This window comes from Antedon mediterranea, chromosome 10 (genome assembly GCF_964355755.1).
Source record: "Antedon mediterranea chromosome 10, ecAntMedi1.1, whole genome shotgun sequence".
Lineage (NCBI taxonomy): Eukaryota > Metazoa > Echinodermata > Crinoidea > Comatulida > Antedonidae > Antedon > Antedon mediterranea.
Genome location: NC_092679.1, coordinates 16,501,687 through 16,513,369, shown reverse-complemented (window position 1 = coordinate 16,513,369; position 11,683 = coordinate 16,501,687). Strand labels below are relative to the sequence as shown.

Here is an 11,683-nt window from a genome sequence, read left to right as displayed (position 1 = left end):
TAGAGTTAGTGTTTCTGCGCGTCTAGACCTAAATGTTATTTTTATTTTCAGCATTTCAGTACAAAGTTTACCCTTTTTACTGAACTAGATTGCTCTCAGTAGGTTAGGTCTATTCATTAAGCCAAATATTTAGGGAGGGTAGAAAGACTATATGATTAGGCCTAGTGTGTAAGTAGTTTTATAATACTTTTAGCAATCTTGAAAATTAAACTCAACATAGGTCTAATAATATGAAACAAATAAATAACACAAATAAAATGGTTTTAATTGGAAAAAACTGTGGCCGAAATTGATTACGAGTGTCTATAAGCCATTTTCATTGTTGAAACCAGTGAGTGAGTTCGTGTCAAAGTTCAATTAAAAATCAGACGACACACATGTTTAAACGCTAGGTGGGTACGTAGGATCGTAGAAACTGTGGTTTTAATTTCAACAAATTGGTATTATTAGAAGGTTTGATGTCAAATAATTAAAAAATGATGTCGGTAAAACAAAGCAATGACTTTCTGGAAGTCAAATCAAAGAAAAATAGAAAGCGAAAACTTGAGGAAAAGAGTCAAGACATGAACGTCGACGATACAGACGGTGAGGCTGTGGCTGCTCAGCTTACCAATACCGTATCGGCGGAGGAGGCGACCGAGCAAGAGCAGCCAATGGACACTAGGCCTAGGTCGACGGCTAGGCCCAAGTTTCCACCTCTGCGAGGGGAAAAGTTACTGGTAGGTTTGTGTCAAATTAAATTGCTATAGGCCTAGGCTAGGTCTCTTTTTTATGATTCAGACATTTATTGAACATGCAGTGCACACTCTTCTGATTCTGTTAAATGTAAATACAAAAAAAAAATGATTTTAAATTCAATTATTTGAAAAAAATAGTAGGTAAGCAGGCCGGATTACGGTCGAAGCGGCCGCCAACCAAAGCGGCCGCTAGTTCAATAACGGTAATTTGTATGGAACGCCGTGTGCGCTTTGATTGTCGTTGTTTTGTAATGTAATTTTTGATTGTCATTGTTTCGATCGACAGGTTTTCTTTTCCTCGGACGTAAATAACAACCTACATTATTAAATTTTCTTTTTTTACAGATTGAATGTGATACGTTCTTTTAAACGAAATGGCGAATCGATTATTACTTACTTTAACTGTTCTAAATGATATATATGTTTAATAAAGTCAATAAAAAACATTGTGGTGTTTTTATTGTATAATAATATATAATAAGCCAATTATTAAGAATAATATATATTTTTTTTCAATAAAGTATATCAAAATAATAAATATATATATTTGTTATTGTATATTAATATATTAGTAAAGTAACTACTGTAAGTAGTACGTGTTCGCAAACATAATTTAATTACAATAACATGATGACATCAATTTATTTGTTTAATATCCTAAATTGTTTGATACCTTCAGATATATAAATATTGATCAATTTAAAATGAGTTTTAAATAATAAAATAAGATGCAAGTGTCTGTACGGTACGGTAATTAATTACGCGAATTGCGGCTAATAACTCGACTGGCGGCCGGCCAGGAATAGTGCTGTAGAAGGTCACGTTTTCGTCTTCACGTTGCTTTATTGAAAACACAAACAATGTATTACAATGGAATAACACTTAAATGTATAACACACCCTATTACTATTCAATAAAAACAAGATTCGATAGTACAGTGTAAACGAGATATAAAAATTCGGCAATACCGTACGTAACTTATTGCAATACTGTATATAGATTCGATGTAAATGAGATATAAAGATTCGGCAATACCGTACGTAAATTATTAATGCAATACTGTATAAAGATTCGATAGTATGTAAATGAGATATAAATATTCGGCAATACCGTACGTAAATTATTAATGCAATACTGTATAAAGATTCGATAGTATGTAAATGAGATATAAATATTCGGCAATACCGTACGTAAATTATTAATGCAATACTGTATAAGGATTCGATAGTATAATAAATGAGATATAAATATTCGGCAATACCGTGCGTAAATTATTAATGCAATACTGTATAAAGATTTGATAGAGTGCTCAAGAAACGTCGGGTCAACGTAAATTATTAATGATTCGATAGTATATGTAAATATATTTAGTTAGTTAATATTAAATTACAAATAAAATATACATTGATTTATCGGCAGGCAAACTTAATTATTATAGAAATATAAAGATTCGATAGTACATGATTTGGCTTATATTTATTGGTTTGACCATACATACAGCTGTAACTCAACTCGCCATAGGCCATGGCGTTGACAACGACAATCAAAGATTAAAGCGCACATGGCGTTCCATACGATATTAAACTGGCGGCCGCTTTGGTTGGCGGCCGCTTCGACCATAGAGATCTAGCCTAGAGATCTACACCTTATCTAGACTAGGCCAGAATGGGTGTAGGCCTAGGCCTAGCTACTTTAATATTAATTAATAATACTACTAGGCCTAGGGCCTAGGCTAGGCCTAGGAAGGCGTAAATCCTCTGTGCTTTGCCAGTATGCAAGTATAATCAATTTTTTCAACACACAACGATTGAGCATGCTTTATTATATAGTAAACTGGGAAATTGAATTTGATGCTCAGTTGACAATAGAAAATACTAAGTTACAAATGGTTAACTACTCTAGGTAGGCCTACAAATAAACATTTCTCAATCAATTATGTTTTTTTTTTATAGGAAGGCAGCAATGAAGTGAGGAAGATTGCAGTTCCATCAAATAGATATACACCATTAAAAGAAAACTGGATGAAAATATACACACCTTTAGTTGAACACCTTAAACTTCAAATTAGATTTAATTTAAAAACAAGACAAGTAGAATTAAAGGTATTTTCATTCATATACAAACACAAGCATTTACTCCAATTTCTTCATCATTTGGATGGATCAACTTCATATACCATGTGGATGAAAATGAATTTGTGAACTTTACTAGGCCTATAAAAACTATAAAGAAAACTGTTTATCATGACGTGTATTATTTGTGCGCTCTTCATATTCCCTTTCTAATCGTGAGCCATTAGCACCTGGTATCCTGATACATTAACCATTAAAATAATCTGTTTTGCATTTCTGTTACAGGCTTCAAAAGAAACATCAGAAGTTGGAGCATTACAGAAAGGTGCAGACTTTGTTAAAGCATTTATTTTGGGTTTCGAAGTTGCGGTAAGAATATCAGTGTATTTTTTTTAATGGGATCTGTGGAAAATGGCTGGATATGCATGTTAGTTGTTACTGTTCAAATTTAATCTTTGAAAAAGGTTTGTAGATTTGAGCAGTGTGAATGCCATTTCAGAGAATTTTGGTGTGTTGAGAATCATGAAGGGGAAATTATTCATTACTTGGCAAAATGGAATTTATCATTCGGAATTTTCAGTGTTAAATAGGTATATACTTCAGGCCTGATATACTTACAAAACATGCCTATTGAAATTTTTGAAAGATCAGTTCATTAATAACTTCACAAAAAAACAAAAGAAAAATATGCAGTATATTTTGCCAAGTACTTTACTAAAGTTTCTTAGTGCTTTAATTTTCATTATTTTCTTTTCTTTTTCATTTAATAGGATGCATTAGCATTGCTAAGGTTAGATGAGCTATTTCTTGAGACATTTGAAGTCACAGATGGTAAGACATATATTAGTTTTTATATGAAATGATTCTATATAAAAGTGTACTACAGGCAAGACTCCTATTCTGGAAAGCCTGGTATTCAGAATGTGTTATTAATGGTAAAAATGAATGAACTTGCCTCTGGTTTTGGAAGAGTTTGCAGTTTCCAGAGTCTACTATTGGGATAGTTGACTGTAGTAGGTTTGTCCATCTCTCTGTGTTCTGTAATTGGCTGGCATGGCCCACATTGCCTCAGATTAAAGGGGGGTTCCGGGTTTAAAATGAATAGTAAAAAATGTAAAATATATTTGTTTGTCTCTTGAACGGTAAAAGTTTCAATTTATATAAGCGCCCAGTGAAGCAGAACGAAGGCTGTGAAATCAGGCCAGATTACAAGTGCAGCTACGGCAAAATCACACTGTGGTTACAAAATAGGAAATTCGTGAAATGGTCCATCTTCCGACGACTCGTTATCATAAACCATATCAATTACTTTTGTAAAATTATACTTATCTGATGTAATTTTAGTCGGTCTTCCCATTTATAAAGTCAATTTTTTATGAAAATGCAACAAAACAGTGAAAAATTAGATATGTTTGCACTTTACGTTTGCCGATTTTCGCACCGACTTAGGGAAAAATCAAAATCAATGAAGCGTAACGTATACTGTACATTCCTGCTGAGGATCGAGCGAGACGACGATACACGTGCTCTCTCTGCTGCCCATGCCTGGCATCGTCACGTGATAAGCAGATACAACAATACCAAACTGGTCGGGTCGAGTATATGACCCCGTCTATAATCACAACATGAACGATGTACAGTATTTGATTGAAGGTCGACTTGACCTACCGGAATGGTATAGATAATATAGCTCGAATGAGAGAGTTGGAATATTTGTGTAGTGCAGCCTATAGTAAAAGGCCTGGTAGTATCAATTCGCATAGGGTCTACTACACTAGCTAGCTCAATTATTAACTGGGCCGGATCGGCTAGGTCTCCTTCCTACTACCTGGTCTACTTGCTTGATGCATGAGTATCCGCTTTTTTGGAGAGTAAACTAAGCCTATTTTATTTTAGGCCTACTTAGACGATCGGGACACCATACGTGTGGACGGCGATCGGACCTTGTTTTGCTTCAATATTTACAGCCGATTTTGTAGAACGTTTTAGGTTTAGATTGTTTAGGAGTTTGGTTGATAGGATGGGTTTTGTTATTTATGGGCCAATCGTCTAGTAGTAGGCTAGCTAGGCCCATGGGCCCCATTGTTTTAACGTAGCCATCGTGGCATGGAATCCCTAGTCAGAATGGCTCTTGCCCATATTATTATTAGGCTAGGCCTAGGCCTAGAGTAGTATTGTACGTGAAGCCGATAATACGATCTGTACTATAGAGGTATAAAAATAGTATAATTTATGACTCCGTATCTGTACTAAATTTTGTATTTCATTAAATGTCAAATAAATATATGCTACTACTGTTATTATTACACTTTAGGCCTAGCTTAGAAAATCTACAAAAAATGTATTTCACAATGATCGGGTGGTCGTCGTTTGACAGGGGAGAGAGATGTAAATTAGTTGACAAACACAACGTACATGACGTCGCGAGTTTGGAATCCACTGGTGACGTGATTTTGTGAATATCTCATGAATATTAATGAGCTTCCCTAAGCTGCTGAAAAACAGACTTTCCATGAATTTACCCTAAAATGTATATGAAATTTAATTTTTTTAATTTCTCGTTATTACTTCTTCATTCTGACATGTCTATATTGTTATAATATTTTTTATTTAATAAATAAACGATATTTAAAAGCAATTTTAAACCCAGAATCCCCCTTTAAACAGATACAGTGGAAACTCCTAATAGGTTCAGTATCCCATGAGTAGGTTTGCTCATATAAATGTATCTTAATAGTGTTCCCTGATTAGAGGTGTGTCAAAGAAGGTACTCTACCAAATGTAGATAGACCAATACATTTATTTTTAAATATTGTTGTTCTTACAGTGAAACCATTGAAGGGAGACCATTTATCAAGGGCCATTGGGAGAATAGCAGGCAAAGGAGGCAAGACTAAATTCACTATTGAAAATGTAACCAAAACCAGGGTTGTATTAGCAGGCAGTAAAATCAATATATTAGGATCATTTCAAAACATAAAAATTGCACGGACGGCAATATGTAGTCTTATACTTGGTGAGTTAATGATTCTGTATGTAAACATCTATACTTTTTCATGTGCCAAGCTACTCTTTTCACCATAGACACATATCCAAAAAAAAAAAATGTAAACAGCATTCTACCACATAATAAAGTATTAATTCCTTCCAGCATTTCAGTAAAAAAAAAAAAAAAAACATGCGAGAATCAAAATGAAAGAAAATTCAAATAATATTAAATTTATTATATTTTTTTTGAATATTAAAAAAAAATATTTGTTGAATTACAGTCTGTTGCTGATCAATTTATTGATAAAATGATACATTTACAATTATTGCTCATATAAAAAAATAGTAAAATTGTAAAAATATATTGCTTCATTTAAAAAGCCAAACAAAAACAATTTAATTTAGATAGAAGCCAAATCATATAAGTTTGCTAGAATCATTATTTTATAAAAGGATTCATCCAATGATGTGGATGATAATGAGCAGTGAGTGGCCAAGCGGTTAAGACAGTGGTGCTGTAATACCTTGTCAGATAAACATCGGCAAGAGTTCAAACCTCACTCGGTCCATGGTTTCTGGTGGTAGAACGGATAAAGACTATAAACCATAGGTCCAGTGTACGCACCTTGCCCATGTGTACTTTAAAGGACCTAGTAGAACTAGTACATCTTTCGAGACGAGTAGGGGGTTACCCCGGTGTACTAGTATACACGTACACAGCCACTGTCGCTTATCAAGAGGGCCCCTTGATTGTCGGCATACTCTGTTTAGGATCACCCTCTATAAATAAGGTGTAATAAAAAATAAAAGATGACTTCCATAATATTACTATATCATAACAGGATTTTGTCTGTGTTTTTTTACAGGGAGCCCTCCTTCAAAGGTCTATGGAAATATGAGAGCTGTTGCAAGTCGAACAGCAGAAAAGTTTTGAAGTTATTTATAGGTTTTAACATTTATAAGGTTAGCCAAATAAATGAACAATACTTAATACTAATACTAACAACGCACTGTTTTTGCACAAGACATCTTGTTAGTGTTTTAAATTCAAGCACTTTATATCATAGTTGTGATATATTGGCACTATAGCATTATTGTTATGCTTTTTTTTATCATTTTATAGAATTTATTTTCTTGAAATGTATAGTTGATATACTGTATCATGTGTATATAAAACTAAAATATCATGTTCCTATTGTGAAGGACCAGATTATAAGCTGTATACCGTTTGCAAATATCACATCATTAACTAATTAATGAACTTTTGTATGGATATATATTGAATATCGGCAGAGGGCGACAGATGCGATTAGTAAACACTGAGACTGAAATCGTTATAAAATTGTCTGATGTAATGGTTCATTAAAAATTGACCAAAATTACCCTCTTGAAAAAAAAATTGATGTCGTACTAAAACATACCATCATAAATCAGCCAAGCAAGTGAAAATCGACAATTCATGTCACGTGTATAGATGTTGTCTCTCATGTTTATAAATATCATAAACTGAAAACAAATGTGGCGAGTCGTCCGCCCTCCTTTAGGTGTTTGTTATGACATCGATGCTGTAATGATTAACTTTGTTCTCAATAATTTTTTAAAAACTATTTAGCAAATTTAGCAAAGGATTTGAGAACGTGTGGGCATTTGGACATTGGACTACTGATCGTGAGACCCAGCAACTCTTGTCGCATTGCTTGTATCCTTAGGCCAGATACTTTACTTTGCCTCTCTCCATCCAGTGTGTATAGATGGGTACCAGGTTAGATCAAGACACAACTTTGCGCTGATTACTAGTTGCATTATGGGAGTATGTTTCCATATGTGTTTATGTTTCCATATGTGTTTATGTTTCCATATGTGTTTATGTTTCCATATGTGTTTATGTTTCCATATGTGTTTGATCCAATAAATGACTGGGGTAATAATGTTCAGCGCTTAGAGAAGCTTGCTTGTAGAGCGCTATATAAGAATGAACTATTATTATATACATAAAAGAAGTGTGTACAGCAACGCAAAATAACTTGAACAGTGTTCTCCCGAAGCAGGTTTTCCCAACAAGACTAGATTGGCTCCAACCGGTATTAAAAATAGTATAAGAAAATGATACATAAAATGTACACTTATCGAATGGTAGGTTAGGCCTACCCATTATAAACAAGAGAAATCAAAGGCTTTATCTGACTTTTTTGTATTTAGGGTATTTGTTACATCTTGCATATACTGTATCAATAATTTGGTACAAAATTGATTTATGTTTTATTTACCATACTACTACTGTATACTACAGTAGGTACAGGTCAATGGCTAATTATGTTCATATGGCAAGAACTGTACTTCTTGTTAATTTAATTTAAGATTTTATTGTAATATTTTTGAATAAATAACAAAGAGATTAATCTTCATTGTTTATTAATTTTATTTTAAAATGAAAAGTAATTTGAATACAACAGATCAATCCAATATTGAACAAATCAAACACAATTTGTAATTTTAATTCTGCTGTTCCTTCTTGTTTTCTGTCTGGTGTTACTTCAGGTGTTCCTTCTGGTGTTCCTTCTGGTTTTTATTCTGGTGTTTCTTCTGCTGTTCCTTCTGGTGTTACTTCTAGTGTTACTTCTGCTGCTCCTTCTGGTGGTGTTCCTTATGGTGTTTCTGCTGCTGCTCCTTATGATGTTCTGCTGTTCCTTCTGGTATTCCTTATGGTGTTAACTGCTACTGCTCCTTATGGTGTTTCATCTGCCGTTCCTTCTGGTGTTCCTTATGGTGTTTCATCTGCCGTTCCTTCTGGTGTTCCTTATGGTGTTTCATCTGCCGTTCCTTCTGGTGTTCCTTATGGTGTTTCATCTGCCGTTCCTTCTGGTGTTGCTTATGGTGTTTCATCTGCCGTTCCTTCTGGTGTTCCTTATGGTGTTTCATCTGCCGTTCCTTCTGGTGTTCCTTATGGTGTTTCATCTACCGTTCCTTCTGGTGTTCCTTATGGTGTTTCATCTGCCGTTCCTTCTGGTGTTGCTTATGGTGTTTCATCTGCTGTTCCTTCTGTTGTTGCTTATGGTGTTTCAGCTGCCGTTCCTTCTGGTGTTGCTTATGGTGTTTCATCTGCCGTTCCTTCTGGTGTTCCTTATGGTGTTTCATCTGCCGTTCCTTCTGGTGTTGCTTATGGTGTTTCATCTGCCGTTCCTTCTGGTGTTCCTTATGGTGTTTCATCTGCCGTTCCTTCTGGTGTTCCTTATGGTGTTTCATCTGCCGTTCCTTCTGGTGTTGCTTATGGTGTTTCATCTGCTGTTCCTTCTGGTGTTGCTTATGGTGTTTCATCTGCTGTTCCTTCTGGTGTTGCTTATGGTGTTTCAGCTGCTGCTCCTATGTTTCTTATGGTGATTAATCTGCTGTACCTTCTGGTGTTTTTTTCTGCTGTACCTTCTGTTTTTTTTCCTGCTGATTCCTTCTGGTCCTACTTCTGGTGATTCTTTCTGGCGTTACTTCTGGTGTTTCTTATGTTTTTCATTTGATCCATTCCTTCTGGTGTTCTTTCTGCAGATTTACTAGGCTTAGTGGCCCTCTGACCTACTCATTTGCATAAGGCATTTTGCATCTAGTGTTTTGAAAATGGTGTACTGTATCTTGGGGAATACATCGTTGCAAATGTTGGTACAACTTTAATTTCCTCTCAACATGTGGTGAGTACTAGTGACAGTGTGAATGAAACCTGACAAGAGATCATGCATTTAATACTTTTGTATGTGTATGATTATTTTGTCACCAGAGCTTATAAATGAAACTTAAGGTCTGAACACACTATTGACTGTCATCAAGATTTGACCAGGCTACTGTAAATATTCATTATAGTGGATTAATTCTGAATATTCATGTCTATTTGCTAATGAAATACAGTATCTTTTTCCATGTATTCATAGATAATTATACATATTATATCAGTCCAAGAGATGTCATTACATATAATGATCATATGTTAATACAAATAACCTGATATTATTTTCAATCTACTTTTAGGGTTAGTTTTCACATAGATTGTAGTCATTTAAATTTTTAACAACTCTTGAATTTGAATTTTTTTTATAACAAACATAGATGAATTACCTTGAACTGTGCTCGTTTGTCCCTTGTGATCATTCTTGAAAACTCTTCATTTGTATATAATTCTCTAGCCTAGATTTTAATCTCAACTGCTCTTGATGTAAAAAAATTACACCTTATTTCTAGTCTTGATTTGAGCCTTGACAACGAAGAAAACTTGGTAAAAAGTTAGTTCTATTGTTCATGAAAAGCACATGTTCCAGAACTTAGCCCCAACCACCTCCTCTCCCTCCACGTTTTAACAACCCTGGATCCGTCACTGCAGCTTCTTCAGAATCTGTAACTAAACAGATTCTACATTTGAATTTTCCAAAAACATATGCAGCGCCCTCTAATTTTATGTTGACTTCCATAGAACAATGAAACTGCATTGTACAGTACATAGTAGATAGAAGATCTATTCCTTAATATTTTACCAGGGTGTACAAACTTGTGTCATACATCCCTTGGGTGCTTGCTATTTTATTCAACATCTTCTATCGTAAATAACCAAACAAAGCGCTGTCATGCTCATAAAGTTTTTTTCAGTTTAAGTGCAGCAATTATTCAACTACAACACTTATTTGTTTGAGCGATGATCATACAGTACTTGTCTCATGGTAAAAGATAGGCAATTAGTTGTACCAAGAATTAAGACTATTAGTGTTTACTTATCCATACATTTGAGTAATCTACATTTCATCATGCATCTAAGAATGTTGTATTTAGTGAAACATATTAAGTTTGGTGGAGTGCATATTCAAGACATATTTTGGAAACTGAGACTAAATTAGGGAGTAGGATTTGAGCAGTTATTTAAATCAGTCTTTAATATGCAGTGTATTTTAGTTTATTCCGTATATTATTCTTTGTTATTGTTATCTATTTTAGTTTTGGTATAAAAATACATTTTTGGTCATCATGTATGATTTTAGAAACTGAATAAATTCGCGAGTGGGATTATATTTTAACAATTATTAAAACCAATCTTTAATATTTTTTTATTCTATATTAATAATAATAATAATATCGAACTTTTATAAAGCGCTCTTTACTGTAGTCTCATATTAAAATAATTATCCTATCTTATTTAATCTATTTTGTTTTTGCTATCAGAACAAAATATGATATAATATATGTTTATATGGAAATGTTTTACAGTCGTCATGTATGAATCATAATAATGATGGTTTTATTGTATGATAATCATGATTGATATTTTTATGATCTTTTCCTACAGTCTACTGTATGTAATTTATGTATTTTAGTTATGCCATTATATTTCTATGATGATTACATTCATTCATTTCATTTCATCTTTTATTTCGAAAAAAATAATACAGAGTACAAAATTCTCCATAGCTCAAGAACAATTACTACATTATTAAAAATATAAAGGGAAAAAAATGTACCAATATACATAAATATATAAATAAACTGCAGTAGGTACTGCTGTATTTATAACATTCCTTTTAATATAATATTCATAATTAAAATGAATTAATAATTAACTAATTTATGTTTTTTTTTTTATAAAGAAGACAACCCTGAAAAATGTCAGGATCTATAATTATTAGCTAGCATAATTACGACCTAAGGTTACTAATCTATGCTCACTTGGAAAGGCTTTGTATAGACTGGCCACACTAAATTATGATTATGTAACTTATTCAGATTTCCTAAAGCATTTCCTTACATACTGATAGTTAATCTAAATAATAATATGTATTTTCCTGTCATAAATTTACTATAATTGAAGATGTCTTAATCAGCTGCTGCTTATGGGTGCCTCTGCCATACGTATAAAAACTT

General features: G+C 33.5%; 1 protein-coding gene across 2 annotated transcripts; it reads left to right on the top strand.

The window, feature by feature from the left end:
* Nucleotides 1-392: 392 nt before the first annotated feature.
* LOC140059851 (RNA-binding protein PNO1-like) lies at nucleotides 393-8,188 on the top strand. Of its 2 annotated transcripts, XM_072105803.1 has the most exons (7): nucleotides 393-719; nucleotides 2,690-2,839; nucleotides 3,095-3,178; nucleotides 3,580-3,640; nucleotides 5,637-5,825; nucleotides 6,664-6,760; nucleotides 7,410-8,188. In XM_072105803.1, exons 1-6 carry the CDS (start codon nucleotides 477-479, stop codon nucleotides 6,729-6,731), a joined length of 795 nt encoding a protein of 264 aa, XP_071961904.1. In that variant the 5' UTR covers nucleotides 393-476; the 3' UTR covers nucleotides 6,732-6,760; nucleotides 7,410-8,188. The 2 variants fall into 2 exon arrangements, with proteins under 2 accessions (XP_071961904.1, XP_071961903.1); XM_072105802.1 differs by having other exon boundaries at nucleotides 6,664-8,188.
* The last annotated feature ends 3,495 nt before the right edge of the window (nucleotides 8,189-11,683 follow it).

Excerpts from the sequence above, each read along its gene's own strand:
- LOC140059851 (XM_072105803.1), top strand. The coding sequence starts at position 477 with ATGATGTCGGTAAAACAAAGCAATGACTTTCTGGAAGTCAAATCAAAG. Across the intron at positions 720-2,689 it reads TGCGAGGGGAAAAGTTACTG|GAAGGCAGCAATGAAGTGAG; the intron begins GTAGGTTTGTGT and ends TTTTTTTTATAG. Across the intron at positions 2,840-3,094 it reads CAAGACAAGTAGAATTAAAG|GCTTCAAAAGAAACATCAGA; the intron begins GTATTTTCATTC and ends TTTCTGTTACAG.